Below are 15280 nucleotides of genomic sequence, written 5' to 3' on the forward strand. Positions count from 1 at the left end.
AAGTGTTAGGAGGTGTAGCCCGGCTGCCGATGTTGACCCCTCACCGACCTGAACACGGTGGGAGGCTAAGAGAAGAAGAAAGAAGAAGAAGAAAATATCATTTCTATAGCGCCTCTCAAGATAAACATCACAAGGTGCTTCACAAAAACAAAAAATGTAAAAATATAAAAAAGAATTTAGAAAATGATTAAAAATATATTTAAAATGAGCAAAAATAGACAATTGTGATTAAAAAATGTAAAGAAAGAGAGAGAGAGAGAGAGAGAGAGAGAGAGAGAGAGAGAGAGAGAGAGAGAGAGAGATTGAATAGGAAAGAGAGGGACATCAGTGGATCCTGAGGAAGGTGGAATAGGTGGGGAGAGCAGAACAAGGAGAGGGTGATGAAGGTCCCACCAAAGCCTGAACAGGTGAGTTTTCAGCTGCTTTTTCAAGGAGACCACTGAGCCCACTGATCTCAGGCTCAGGGGGAGAGAGTTAACACGAACACAGAATTAGCAACATCCTGATAAATCAACATCTTGACCCTTTTCCAGAAGTCACAGCAGCTTCTGACGGATGTTTGCGTCATCTTCTGCCGCAAACGCGGGACTCTTTTCTGCTCACCTCATCCTCATCATTGCGTGTTTATTTTATCCTGATTTAGTCCTTTTTTATGATCAAGTCAGTTGTTTTAGCTCCATTATGGTAAAAAATACATTTGAAGACATGAATTATGTTTTATTTATGGAGTTTATTTGATCAGAAAAGGTTTTGTTTTCAAATGAAGACAATGATCAAGATGCAAAAACACATTAACTTTATTTGTAAGTTTGACAAACAACAACAACAAAATCACAGTTTTGGATTTACAAATGTGTCTACCTGTAAACCTACAGTACTCTAACAAACCTGGTTCTTACGGGCTTTACAGTCGGGGCAAGTGGAGGCAGCTCATGTGGGAACCCTGACCCTAATCCTAATCCCAATCCTAACCCCATCAGACAGACGAAACATACGGAGCTAAAGTGGCAGCCTCAAACAGAATTAACAGGAAATCATCGTAAATACGACGTAGTGATGATTCTGAGATTCACTGTGCAACACGCAAATCCTGAGACGTCAACGCAGAGTTCAGCCTTCAGGCATCTTCTCTGCTCCTGAAACCAAAGTGAAGACGAGCGAGTGAAGCCGTGCACGAAGACTCGGGTCAAATCAGTTCAGCGGCGATGGCAGGAAATCAGAAAGCTGCAAGAAAATGATGTTCTCACCTTTTTTATTCTCACTGCTGTTCTCCTCGTCTCTTCTCCAACGTCTTGATGACTTGCTTCACCCAGGCGTTCCCTTCAGGGTGGGCGGCGCACAGCTTCATGTTTCTCCTGTTGAGGAACCTGAGGATCAGATTTCTGGTTAGAGAACCTGCAGATGAGACATAACTGAGCTGTGGATGTTTTCTCTCTCCACTGAGACACTTACACGGTGGCACTGATGTCGCAGCCCTTCCCAGCCTCCTGGATGGTGTAGCTCACAAGGTTCTTGGAAGGCAAACGCTTCTCAGTGATGCTCAGGCAGCAGTCGACTGGGATCTGAGCTGCAGGCAGGGGGAAGACCAAGTCGTCAGCGAAACCTTGCAGGTCGTGATGCAACCCGCACAAGGAGATGAGACATCGTCTTACCTGCTGCAAACTCGAAGCAGATGAGGCCGAGCAAGATCAGAGCTGCTGCGCGGGAGGCCATGTCTCTTCGTCTTCGTCGGTCTGGTTCTGGTTGCTTTTTGGAGTCTCTTCAGGAGTGTGAAGCTGCTGCTGCTGTGGGGACACGGCTGAGCTGCAGGTGCATTTATACAGGTGTTTCGATGGAAAGTGAAAGTTTGACGTCATTGACTGGAAATGGAAAGCGCTGGCAGCAAGCCAGCACACGTTGCCAGCCAGTGACAGCATAACGTCCTCAGCTCCTGCCAAAAATGTCTCCTGAATGTTGATCTTAGATGTTTTATTACTCATAGGCTGGAGTTCGCTCTGCGAGACCGGAACGGCTCACGTTCGTTGTACTGATTTGTTATTTTTATGAATAACATTTTAGGAAACGTAACAAAATCTCAGCCACTTGTTTCAGACGTTTCTTTGTCTCGGGGACAAATGCAAATTAGAAAAATGCAATCAAACGGGATTGGGATTAAAACCAAACCCAACATTTATGATTGGCATGAAAGCAATTATTGAAATTTAATTTCAGTCCTGCAGGGAGCTGCAGGCCCACAGAGGGTTAAAACATGTGTCGTCTGAACTCTACAAGATCTTTAGCAAACAGGGATCAGATTGTTTTTCTGCAGCTTTTCCTTGCAGAAAGACCTGGACCCGACAAAAGCAGCATCAGGGTTTACTGAACCATTCGTCTCTCGCAGAGCTGCTGACGGTGGCGTGGATTAGCTGACTGCTGCAGCTCATCGGTGTCTGATGAGGGAAGAAGAGGCTGAAGGCATGGACGTAATTTTCACTTTAGAAGTGGGGGGGGGGGGGGGGACGGGGGGGGGGGGGTGTATCTTTACAGGCTTCAACACAAATGGTTGCTTTCCGCTTGGTCCTAGAGCTCAACCAGTGTCAATTTAATATAGTGTAATATTGTTTTTTGGATGGTAAAAAGTACAGGGGTCAAAACTTGACTTTGGAAAAAGTGGGGGGGACATGTCCCCCCTGTCCCCCCCCCAAAATTACATCCATGATTAGTGTATATTTTTGGGGTGTTTGAACAGAAGAGAGCTGTGGTGAAACGCGGGTGGTAAAAGGCGTAAATGATGTCATCTTAACAGCTATTCTCAGGTTTTATTAGCTGTAATCTATGTGGTGACGGCGAGGTCGGGGATTTTTATGGAACGTGTGCCGGCAGCCCTTAAGTGTGTGAGAGCTGCTTGTTTGGAGGCATGTCAGAACTGGAATCGCTTTGGCAGATCCCAATCTGGGAACGAGTGACGCTTTCCCGACAGGAAGCAAGGAGAGCCCAGATTTATGCAACATTTCCAAAGTCTGCGACCCACATGGAGGTGAGACTCCTCTGTGATGTCTGTCCACAAATTTCCCTTCATGTTGCGTCATTATAATAGTTTTATGTGTTGTCGTGAAATGTCCACAGACAGTTTCACAGCCTGACATTTCCACGCTCACTGAGGACAAAGTCGTAACGGCTCAGAACGTTTTACAGGCTGAGCTGAGAAGACTCTGCAGATTCTGATAAGGAGGAGGTGAACGGATGAATCTACAGAAACATGTGAGAGAACAGGTGCATGAACCTTTACTTTCATGAAGTGTGTAAATATGAAGCAACGATACATTTATGACGTGAAGACCATAAATACACATTAGAATTAAAGTCATGACATCAAACTTCATCTGAAAACTTGAAAATTAGAAAGAAGTGGAAGCGCCACAAGGAGACAAGGTCCGACAAAAGTCCATTTTTCATATCGTATCGAACTGAATCGAATGGAATTGAATCGCACTGTAACAATGAAATCACATCGACTTGAGCCGTATTGAACAGTACTGACTCTCCACTGGACAGGGGAGCCATCGTCAGATAAGCGGCTGAAATGGATGTGTAGGAGCCATTATTGTTTTGGTTTAGATTATATTATGGTCTAAGTTTATTTTGATAATGTTTTATGTACATTTCAGTTTATTGCACTATGGTTTGTATGTCCTTTGACCACTGGTGGCACTGCGGAGCCTATAAAGGTGTTGAGGCTGCAGTGCACTGGCGTTTTCTGGGTGACGGGAGGTCACACGGTTTTTACCGCTTCATTAGGTTTCATATGCCACATCTAATTTGCCATTATAACTTTCATCATTTACATAAACCTGGACAAGAAATAGCCATTCTGGACCCAGCTTGTGATCGTCATCATATTCAATAAATGGGACAATAAACCCAAACCCGCTTTCTGCCTGGACAATATTGTTGAAGCGAGTCATTGCCTCCACCCGCACCCGAGGGTGACTAAAAGTGGGACTTGATAGTCACTACAGGATGGATGTACTGGATCAAATCGAATCGTTCCGTACTGAATCGAACCGTGTCACACTGCTGCAGTACACTGAACCACTTGCCTCGTATCAAAGCTCACGGTAACCTTTTGTGTTGCATCATCCGACACTTAAATGAACTTCCTCTGTTGGAAAGTCAGGCTCGGGTTTAGAGATGAGAGAAAAATACATAAACAGAGAATAGATGTTGCAGCTCATTGAATCTGGCCTTTTCCTCTCCTAAAATCATATTTATAAAATAAATATTCCACGGGATGATTTCAGGTCTCGCTGAAACCCACCCTTAAAGGGGTCCTGGTGGGTGCATGGGAGTTCGCCCAACCAGTCTACATTTGTTCTGTGGATTTGGAGAAGGCGTTCGACCGCGTCCCTCGGGAGGCCCAGTGGGGGGCCCTGTGAGGGGTACCCCGGGAGTATGGGGTACCAGGCCCTCTGATATGAGCTGTTAGGTCCCTGTAGGACCGGTGTCAGAGCTTGGTCCACATTGTCAGCAGTAAGTCGGGCTCGTTTCCAGTGAGTGCTGGTCACCACCATGTCATGGGCATTCTGGTGATCCTTTTTCCAGGATGCTTTCTGCTGCAGGTGAGACGCTGACTACTCATAAATACTCCGTACACCTCCGTTTAAACCACTCTAACTGCTAGACTGACCTCTTCGCTAGCACCAACTTGCATATTTTAACTCCGGTAGAATCAGCTTCTCTCTCTTTGCAAACAGGAAGAAGATAAAGGATGGATTTTATGTCAGATTAATTCACACATTCCACATTTTTATCTCATTTATTCATCTGACATCCTAATCTGTCTTTGTCACACAGGCTGCAGCCAAGAATCGGCCTCTGACTCAAGAGTGTTTTATCTACTTACCTCGCGAAAAAGTGCAAGTGATTTGTCACCAATGGAGCGAACCGACGTGAAGCTGGATGTCTCAGAGCGGCTGTGGCTTGGTGCCGGGTCACGGGACGTTTCTAAACTTAAATCTTGTCAGTGTTCGGTTCTTTGGCTCCGATCCCAGTTAAACAGTTAGAAACGGCTGGCTAGTGCTTCTGCTCACCTGTTTTATTCAGCCTAATGAAGAACAGACATGTCAGTTCTCCCTAAAAACACCAGATCTGATCTTTCTCTGATGCTTCTGGCTTCACTCCACAGCCAGACTGAAAGACAGATCAATAACTGAATTGTAAAAAACAGTTTTGTTTCAGAAATGCAAAGCGAGTTTTAATTGCTGTCCGGGTAGGGGGTCGTAGTGGTGAAGTTTGCTTACAAAAACAGACATTTGTGTGAAAGTTGACCTAAATAAAATTAAAAAACTGGATAAAGTTATGCATGGAGCTGTTTGTACTCAATAATCCTCTGTGCACCAGAGCTGCTTTGACTAAACGTAATTGAGGTTTGGAACAAAAGATCTGTGCACACCAACATGCAATAAAAAGGTGTGCGCGTTTGTTTTGTTGATGCTTGATCCGTGCATTCATGCTCGAACCCTGAAGACATCCACCTCCCCGTCTGGCACCATCCACCCTGCATCAGCGCAGTTCCCACAGCAGAAAAGGGACAAGAATGGGAGTGAAAAAAACAAAAGCACGTGGTTTCCAGGAAACCCTTCAGCTCCAAGTTCAGATTTACTGTGAAACAGAGAGAAGTTTCACGACAAACCCAGAAGGTGCACACAGACTCAAAACTCGTCCCGCAGCAGAGCCTGGATGCCGGTCGGTGTGTTTGAAGTGGTTGTGGTTTGGTTTCAACAGCTGCACGTTGGGCTGACGTCCTGCAGAGAGATACAGAAAAATCATAATTCCCTCTTGTTTGTCATCCAGAACTCCTCTTGGACTCCAGCGCTGTAAGGTCAAAGGTCAGACCCACCCCAGGACATGAACTCAGCTCAAGCGGCTTCATTTCTTTTATATCAGAGCGGTTTTATTCTATTCGTTTTATTTTGTTTGGTCATTTTTATTCTTCTCATCTGGGCGACGGTGGCAGAGGAGTTAAGTGCTCGCCCCGTAATCGGAAGGTTGCAGGTTCGAGCCCCGCTCAGTTTGTCGCTGTCGTTGTGTCCTTGGGCAAGGCACTTACCCCACCTGCCTGCTGGTGGTGGTCGGAGGAACCGGTGGCGCCAGCGCTCGGCAGCCTCGCCTCTGTCAGTGTGCCCCAGGGCAGCTGTGGCTACATTGTAGCTCATCCCCACCAGGGTGTGAATGGGTGAACGACTGTGTTTTAAAGCGCCTTGGGGGGGTTCCAGGTCTCTAGAAGGCGCTATATCAAATACAGACCATGATCTATTAGTCTGTTGATTGAAAGACTTTCGAATCAGTAAAATTGTGATTGTTTGGACTGGATGCGCCTTTGGGAACGTTTTACCGCTCTGTGTAAACAGCTTGTGCGGATTCATCAGCAGGAGGAAGGAACTGATCCACAGTGACGAGATCAGGTCGAGACTCCGGAGTAGGAATTTCTAACAACTGGCACGCGATGGGAGAAGAAATGGGTCTTCTGGGCGTTGGAACCAGATAAGACCGTGTTCTGCAAACACGGAGGTGTTGTCTTGTTTTAGCGCCACAAACGAGGACGCACCTGAAGTTAAACTTGGACGAACTCTTCATCAGCAAACGTAAAAATTCTGCTTCCGACAGCATTCCTATTTGCAGAATTACTTTTGGAACCGCGATGTTCATTTAGCACAAGCTGCTTGTAGAAAACGCTTTTCTTAACTCTGAAAGTGAACGTTTGGCCTTTAAAGTGCCACGGACTCTTTCAGGGGTATTTTAAACTCTGCTGTCACCCACCGAGTCGAAGCTGAAGGGGAACTTGTCCCTCCGACAACACGACCGTCCGACCCGTTTCCCACAACTAGACCAGTGACCGACACCTTTGTACGCTCCGGGTCAATCCGAGAACTCTCCATTGGCTTCCATTCAACTACTTGAGTTTCGTTTTCTGTCAGTGTTTACCACCACCACAGAATCGCTCTAACGTTCGTGTTCAGACGTGTTTGTCGAAGGGCTTGAAGTGCTGCCAGAGACACGGTGTCACCAACCAAACCATTGTTGCTCTTTTTGTTCAGATAATTGTCTGTTTAGGGAAATTCCCACCAACCATCATCTAAACGAGTTAACAGTCCTGCAGCACGGGAACTGGTTCCTGGGGAGGCACTTCTGCACAGCAGCTCACGTTTTACCTGAGGGGCAGGTGTGTGTGTGTGTGGGGGGGGGGGGTGGGCATGTGGAATATATATATGGGCAAGCCGTATGGGTCCCAGCAGAGTTTGTCCACGGTTTCCATGGTGATTTAAGGTGCCGGTGTTTGAGTCAAACCCTCTGAAATCCCATGTAGGGTCCGTTAAAATCTATGTGGGCAAAAATCTTTCCTGGCAAACCCCCGTGGGGCCACCGTGGAAACTGCGGGCAAACCCTGTCGGGACCTTCACGGTTTGTCCATATACATTCCATATGGGGCCCATCTCTGTGTGCTGCTGGAAGCCTGAAGAGAAGAAGGTGTTCAGGCTAAAGCAGGATGCAGTTAATTCCTGCAGTGAGAGGCTGCAGGAATCTGTTAAATTTTGCAAACCTGCACTTTGGACCAACGTATGTCTACTCTGACCGGGTGAGGACATCATAAAACTTCCATTAAAGCCCACATAAGACCAAGAAAGCTCCACACAAAAGGACCCAACCCCCACAGCCAGGAGGCATGCATTTCCCCTCTGAAGTTATTAAAACGCAGTATTTTAGTGAAAATGTGTGTAGAGCTCAGGTTTTTGTCAGGGAGGTCTTTAGCTGCTTCAAACTGATATAAAAGGTTAGTCAGTGCAGAAGTTCTGCTGCCATGTTCTCCAGTCTAAAGCAAGGGGCCAGTGCGGTTCCACCCTCAGCCACTAGGGGCTGGCAGCAGAAGTGAGCAGACAAACCCTCAATGACTCCCATGTAAAAAAAAAAGCCATCTTCACAGCAGAGATAGACATGTTTACAGCCTGGTTCAAAACCCCATTCTAGGTTTACTAGATCTAGTTTACACTCATGATAACTCTGGGTGTGTGTGTGTGTGTGTGTGTGTGTGTGTGGGGGGGGGTTATCTTCTGTAACTCTTCTCCTGTTGAAGTGCCCTAGCTTATACAACATAATTATGAACCTCACTGACATCTGCACTGTTTATAAACTGACTCCACAATTATCGACTTCCGTATTATTGAGGTTCTTTGTAAAATGTTTTTTTTTCCTATTTTTCTTCACCCTGTGTCTTAATGATTTTTAGCTGTTTTTTTTTGGGAATTTTGTTGTATTTCCTTTTTATCTTTTATCTGTGTTCGACATGTTTGTATAATGCCAGTTTAATTAACCAACATTTTTAGTGTACAGCGCCTTGTTTGGTTGTAATGCCTTGTGAATGCGCTTTATAAATAAAATTGGATTGGATTGGAAGTGGAATTTAATGCATAAAATAATTAATGAGCATCAGAGCCACGTGACTTCAGAGCTAGCACCGGGGAAAGGCCTAAGCCTCACGTTAACAGATGTCAGGCCATTATGGGCTGCATGGTGGCGCAGTGGTTAGCACGGTTGCCTCGCAGCACAAAGGTTGCAGGTTCGAAACTCAGCTGCGGCCTTTCTGCGTGGAGTTGCGTGTTCTCCCCGTGCATGCGTGGGTTTCCTCCGGGTACTCCGGTTTCCCCCACAGATCACAACATGCCTATAGGATATAGGGTTATAAATTGTAAGTAGCTTTGGATAAAAGCGTCTGCTAAATAAATAAACATAAACAGTAATAAACATTTTGACCTTCTGAACTTCAGTTGTGTCCTCTTTGTGTTTGGATGTTAATCATGCATTGCTGTGATTACTCACTGCACAAACAGATCATCCAAGCAGTTTCTGCTTCTTTTCATCAGTAAGTAAAATTATATTTCTGTACTTTATTTAGCCGGTTGAAGGGGGGGGGGGGGGGGGTCTGATGCTGCTGGATAAGAAACTGTTGCTAGGGCAGGCGGCTGGCTGTTCCCGTTTCCTGGGGAAACCTGGACACGTGGACCGCTCCGATGCCAGGCTGTAGTCATGCTGGTCACTTGTGGATTTCTGAGGGAGACCACAGAAACACTGCAGCTTCTTTAGTTGATGCTGCTTACTTTAGAGTCACTCAACCTCATTTGTTCTCACTAATAGTTTGCTGGGGGAAACTTAAATGTGTTTTCCATAACACTGCTTGGTCTAAGATGGGTGGAAACATAACATGTTGGTGTGGCTGCTGGGTATCTGGCCAAGGATCGGGCTCCGTTGGTCCACCGCGGTGAAAGATCTGCGTGTCCGCCGTTCTCGTCTCCGGTCGGGAGCCGACACGAAGCTGTGAGTCAAGTGGCAAAGCCACCGTTGATAATGGCGGACTTGCGGATTTTTGTTCACGGTGGACCAGCGAAGCCCGATATCCTTGTCAGCTTACCTAGTTATGATTTTGTTACCAAGTCGGCTGGAGGTGTCTTCACGTTGGAGGGGGAGGGGGACTGAGCACACAGTCTTGGGGGGGTCCCCGTGCTCATTTCCTGGGGTCTGTCTAGAAGGAGATCAGGAACCCATTAAAACGAAGCTTAAAATGCCTTCCGTCCGTGCATCCATCCATTTTCAGCTGCTTATCCGGGATCGGGTCGCAGGGGCAGCAGCCTAAGCAAGGAGGCCCAGATTTCCCTCTCCCCAGCCACTTGGGCCAGCTCCTCCGAGGAATCCTATGGCGTTCCCTGGCCAGCATGTGATGGGTCTTCTCCCGGTTGGATGTTCCCAGAAAACCTCACCAGGGAAGCGTCCAGGAGGCATCCAGACCAGATGCCCGAGCCGCCTCAACTGGCCTCTCTCGATGTGGAGAAGCTTGGAGTAGACCCTAAAATGTCCATTTCAAACTAAAATTTAAATCAGTTTAAAGTTCAAGATATATTTTGATTTTCAAACAATTTAAACATTGTTTGGCTCAGCAGTTAGGAGTTCACCTCGTAATGGGTGGGTTGTTGGTTTGCTCCCAAAAGTCATGTCAGTTGTGTCCTTGGGCAAGACTCTTCACCCTCCTGTTGGAGGGGTTGAATGGACCTGTGGCACCTTATTATGACAGCCTCAACTCTGTCAGTGTCCCCCATGGCAGCTGTAGCTACGATGTAGCTCATCACCACCAGCGTGTAAATGCATGAATGATACACTGTAGTGTAAAACACTTTGTGGAGTCCTCTGACTCAGAAAGGCGCTGCACTAGATCCAGGTCATTTATCATAAACACCCGACTAAGGTTGATGATCAGATTCTTGGTAAAAGTCTACAGTGTCGAGAAAAATGCACACTCGGGTTAAATCAGCCTAACATGACAGTTGCTAGCTGAGGCTCCAGCAGTTTGTCGTTTTTACCACTGAGGAAATGAAGTCCCTCGGGCAGATTTGAATTATTCTTGTCTAACATGGATCCTTGGATCACTTTGCTCACGTTTTAGACACTTTCCTGCATTTAAACTCACTATTTTAAGCTTGCTTGTGCTTGATTTCATAACAGGAGGAAAAGTGGTGTGTGTGTGTGTGTGTGTGTGTGTGTGTGTGTATGTGTGTGTGTGTGTGTGTATGTGTGTGTGTGTATGTGTGTGTGTGTGTGTGTGTGTGTGTGTGTGTGTGTGTGTGTGTGTGTGTGTGTGTGATTTCCAAGAGACTGAGATTATTTTTAAAGACTTGGATTAGAAGGTCGGAATGTATTCATTGTCCAGTTATGTAGTTCAACAGGGTGCGTTTCTCCGTTTGTCCAGCAGGGGCCAGGCTTGTGCAGCTAATCCCGCGGCGCCGACAGGAGGATGCTGCTGGGAGAGTCGGCTCTGACTGGGACAAGCTGAGGAAAAAATGGCTACCGGGTGAAAGGAAGGATAGGAAGCAGTGACCACCTTTGGGTTAACGCATCGTCAGAGACATATGGATACACACCGAGTGCCCCGCTTAGATTTAACGGAAGCAACGGAGGTTATCATCGACATTCCCACCGAAGTATTCCGCTGTAGGAAGCCGCTCACTGGTGAGTAGCTAGCGGATTCACTCTGGGGTTTGGAGCGGCTAGTTAGCGCTGTATGCTAGCTGCTTAGCAGCTTGAGTTTAGCATTGACAGGAATGCACATCAGAGCGTTTTCGTCTGTTTTCAATCACCGCATCGTTGAAGCTAGTGTTAGCATGACAGTAGCAACATTTTAAGCCCCTTAAAAAACTCAGCGTTTAAAAACAAACCCAGTATTATTCATTAGTATATATATATTTGTAATTATAGGGTCATTCAGGCTTTGGTTCTGATGCTGCGAAGTCGGTGTGATCAGCTGGTCGTTAGCTGTTTTGAGCTAACGCTGCTCAGAGACTTGGTACTGAACTCAAGGAATGTCGCTTTGCTTTTAGCTGTGTGCAGGTAGCGATCACACCAGATATGTTACCAAAAGGAAGCTTTGGAGAACTAGAGCACCGAGGGCGGACAGAAGCAGGTGTTGACTTGGTTTAATGCTGAAGGCGGTTAAGGTAAATCTGCCCCCAGCATCCATCCTGATATTTCATTTGCTTTGATCCTTATCGGCCTCCTAAGCTGTGCGTCAGATGTCCTCCCTGTTTGTTTCTGCTCAGTGATCAGGTTCTGGGCTGATGTCAGACCACAAGTAGAGCCACGGCTTGGCTTCCGTCCTCTCTACACACCTGCTGTGTGCTCTGTGTCACACCTGTTCGTAGATTTTTCATTAACTGGAACCATGCTTACATCCATAGTTGTAACAGCACCGATCAAACTGAAAGATTTGTGTCTTTAAGATGCAAACAAAAGGTTTGAAACTCAGTGCTCAGGGACAAAAACCTTATTTTACGTGTTACTCGAGGGGCTGCTAGAGGGGATTGTGTGATACCATGCAGGAAAAGTTCCTTTGGACAATCAGTTTTCACCTATGAGACGGCTAGAGTCTGGAATACAATTCCGCAAAACATAAGAGACTCTGTCACATATACAGCACATTTAAAATACAATTAAAGAAACGGTTGATTGACACTCATTTGTCAGCACTAGTTTTAAAAACCAATGTATGAGTGTTACTGTTAGAGTGAATATGATTGATTGTGTGTGTGTGTGTGTGTGTGTGTGGGGGGGGGGGGGGGGGGTTACTCTATGTAATGTTTTACTTGTATTGTTTTTAAAATGTTTATAACTTTAAATGTTGTTTTATACTATGTGGCAATCGGCAGGGGGACTACCAATGGAAATGAGCCTTTTGGCTATAATTGGGTACATTTACATTGTAAAATATTTATTAATGCAGACTGTCCCTCTACATCAAATAAAAGTGATTCAATTCAATTTTAGCTGAGTCAGTCACAGCTGATTCATGGTTTTACACGACAGCAGACATGATTACTGATTATCTGATTGTTTCCAGACCTGTCTTACACTAATGCTTATCACACAATCCTTTAACAAGTCATACAACAAAAAGAAACACACACTGTCTTTAAAATTGTTAAACATAAACAGGTAGAAGAAAAATACATTTATTTATGTTCATGGAAACTGTGACAAAATCAGGACACATGTTTGACTCTATGTATTTTCTGGGTTCTTTGGCTTCTTCGGACGTTCCTACTGGGTTAACTGGTGATGCTGGACTTTATTTACAGTATCTCTGTTAGAGAATCATCTTAAAGGGGTTGTTATCCGTTCCTCAGCGTCTTACTCCACCCACATTTCAGTTTTGAAAAATGCAACACTAGTAAGCGTTGCCGAGAGGGCAGAGCTGCAGCAGTGACGAAGTAAAAATCAGCAAAATGCAGTGAATGTGTTGGTTTGATTATAATCTACCAGCCTTTTTTCCTCCAACAGGTGAGTCTAATGTCATCTAAACACCTGATTATGTGAAGTGGTTGTCGGACGTTTCACTAAACTCTGTAACTTTAGGCTGAATGACAGCAGAGTCAGCGTGTGCATCTTCAGGAAGCTCTGATTTAATGAACTTTGTTTCTGCATGTGGGGAATTTTTCATCTACAAAGCAGAAAATACCAACCCACGTTCATGTGTAATCAGTACCGATACAGTTAGATGCCCAGCCTGGCATGGACATCTTCTGTTGACTAGTTCTGACAATATGTGTAAAATAACTTTATAAGTATTTACTTCAGTGACCAAAAATATCTGAAGAAATGTCCAAAACACTAAATGTACAAATGGTAAGTGGTCTGTACTTGTAAAGCGCCTTCTTAGGGTTCCCCAACCCCCCAAGGCGCTTCACAACACAACCAGTCATTCACACACCGGTGAGGATGAGCTACGACGTAAGACGTAAATGAAGAAGATGTAAAACATAACATCTGTTGATTATGAGTAAAGAATCCAACAGCAGGCGTCTGTGTTCAGTTGTGTAGAGTTTCTGAAACGTCACTTTTGTTCTTTACGGCTCATATACCTGAAACCGTTCATAACTGATGTAGACATCAAGAGACAGACTCCGGTGGAGCAGGGAGGCTGCAGCGACCAAAGTTAACTCATTCACTGCCGTCCGTTTCCTGATCAGTAAAGCCCGTTGCTACCGCATTTTTCAGCGTTTTCACTGTTTTTTGTCAAGAGTGACAGAACGTTGCACGCTAGCATGATGTCGACGCCAAAACAACCAAAACAAAGCGGAGACTCACCTCTTACATCAGGAAGAATTCGCTTGTTTCAAGCGTTATCCGTTCTTTCATAATCCATTGTTGATTTGTGATCGGCAGAAGCTTTTCCAGTTCGCGCCTTCCTTTTTTTTACAGCAGCGGCCCAAAATGATCTCCTAACGCATGGATGTTCTGCTTCCTGATCACGTGACGTGTGACGTAAGTGGATGAAGATCGGCCTTAGAGCTGAGATGTTTGTTGTCACGGTGCGGGGGCTCGTCCGACGTCCACACAGTAAAAACATGCAAATGACGACTTTAGTCGTCAGTGGCAGTGAATGAGTTAGACAATCAGGGTGGAAAAGAGGTGGAGAAGTGTGTGAAGCAGGTTGGAACGAGTGGAGAAAAGGCTTTCAGCAAGAATGTAAGGACAGGTGTAGAACACAGTAGTGGGAGCAGCCATGTTGTCTGGTTTAGAGACAGTGTCCATGAGGACAAGTCGAGGACAGACAAGATCAGGAATGAGTCCATCAGAGGGACAGCTCATGTTAGATGCTGAGGAGATGCAGTCAGAGAGGACAGACTGAGATGGTTTGGACATGTTCAGAGGTGAGAATGATTGTTTAGGATGAAGGATGCGGAGGTTGGAGAGGGCAGAGGATGTAGAGCAGGGGTCATGATGCTAAAACCGTTATTCAGGTGTGTCGAAGCGTTCGTTGACATGCAGGAAAACAAAAACCTAATCTAGTAAAACACCCCCCCCCCCCCATGATGGTGTGATGGTTGTGTTCATGCAGCGTTGTTTAAGACGACTTGGTTTTGTTCTTGTGGGGTGTGAAGTCCTATTCACACTAACCTGCTCCATCTTGGATCTGTTTTTAGAAAGTATGGGACATCTTTTCATTGTTATGCAGATGACACTCACATACTGTATATTTCCTACTAAAGAAGTGAACTCGAGCTCTCTGAATACCCGTTTTTCTGTCTGGGTGAAGGAAAAGGCTGGTTGGAGATGAACTTTTTAAAATTAAATGAAAACAAGACTGAGGCGATTGCTTTTGGTAGCTCCACTGAGACCCCAGCATAGAAGTTGGTTATGTGTCCCCGTACATGAAACCAACCGTTACTAACCTTGAGGTGAAAGTGGGCGCTGGACTGAAATGAGACAGTCGGTTGTTAAGTCTCCCCCCTCTCTACCGTCCACTCCTTAGTTCCCTCCTCTCCATGATTCATGCCAAATTGTTGTTATTGTTGTTGTTAGCCTCAAGGGCAACATGCCGATTATCACTTGTAAGTCGCTTTGGACAAAAGCGTCTGCTAAATACATAAACATAAACATAAGTCTCGTTTTTTGTTGTTTTAACCACATTTTAGGCTGTTTAGTTTGTTGTTTTACTTTCTGGCGGTTTTATTTATTCTAGTTTATATGGTTTTATTGCTGATTCTGCTGTTTTTAATTGTTCTGTGTACGAGTGTTTGGCGAGTCTCTTTATCTTCAGGTCTTGCGAGGCTCTTGCTTATTGATCAGCTGTAGCTGCGCTGAAATCTGCACACGGGGAATGCTAAGCCACCTTCCCGAAAGCCCAGTGAGTTTTCGTGAGCCGAGTAAAGTGCATCAGAGACCGACAGCAGATGCTCTGTGGATGTTGTCTTCCTGCAGC

The 15280-nt window shown here is 45.4% G+C and overlaps 2 protein-coding genes across 3 annotated transcripts in view; one reads left to right on the forward strand and one right to left on the reverse strand.

Moving 5' to 3' along the window:
• Positions 1-779: 779 nt before the first annotated feature.
• LOC107386066 (C-C motif chemokine 20) lies at positions 780-1930 on the reverse strand. The gene is made up of 4 exons (XM_015960242.3): positions 1653-1930; positions 1453-1567; positions 1248-1367; positions 780-1136 (listed from the first exon to the last, which is right to left on the reverse strand). Exons 1-3 carry the CDS (start codon positions 1711-1713, stop codon positions 1259-1261), a joined length of 285 nt encoding a protein of 94 aa, XP_015815728.1. The 5' UTR covers positions 1714-1930; the 3' UTR covers positions 780-1136; positions 1248-1258.
• Positions 1931-10851: 8921 nt separating this feature from the next.
• Positions 10852-15280, forward strand: part of wdfy3 (WD repeat and FYVE domain containing 3) — an 80901-nt gene continuing 76472 nt past the window's right edge. Inside the window, exon 1 of one of the 2 annotated variants that reach the window (XM_054730395.2) lies at positions 10852-11031. The gene's annotated coding sequence lies outside the window, so the exon portion shown is untranslated. Of the gene's footprint in view, positions 11032-11401; positions 11517-15280 lie in introns of those variants that run through there. The other variant, XM_054730396.2, reaches the window with a different exon arrangement.

This window comes from Nothobranchius furzeri, chromosome 10 (genome assembly GCF_043380555.1).
Source record: "Nothobranchius furzeri strain GRZ-AD chromosome 10, NfurGRZ-RIMD1, whole genome shotgun sequence".
NCBI lineage: Eukaryota > Metazoa > Chordata > Actinopteri > Cyprinodontiformes > Nothobranchiidae > Nothobranchius > Nothobranchius furzeri.

Excerpts from the sequence above, each read along its gene's own strand:
- LOC107386066 (XM_015960242.3), bottom strand. The coding sequence starts at position 1,713 with ATGGCCTCCCGCGCAGCAGCTCTGATCTTGCTCGGCCTCATCTGCTTC. Across the intron at positions 1,568-1,652 it reads CTGCTTCGAGTTTGCAGCAG|CTCAGATCCCAGTCGACTGC; the intron begins GTAAGACGATGT and ends CCCTGCCTGCAG. Across the intron at positions 1,368-1,452 it reads TGCGACATCAGTGCCACCGT|GTTCCTCAACAGGAGAAACA; the intron begins GTAAGTGTCTCA and ends TCTGATCCTCAG.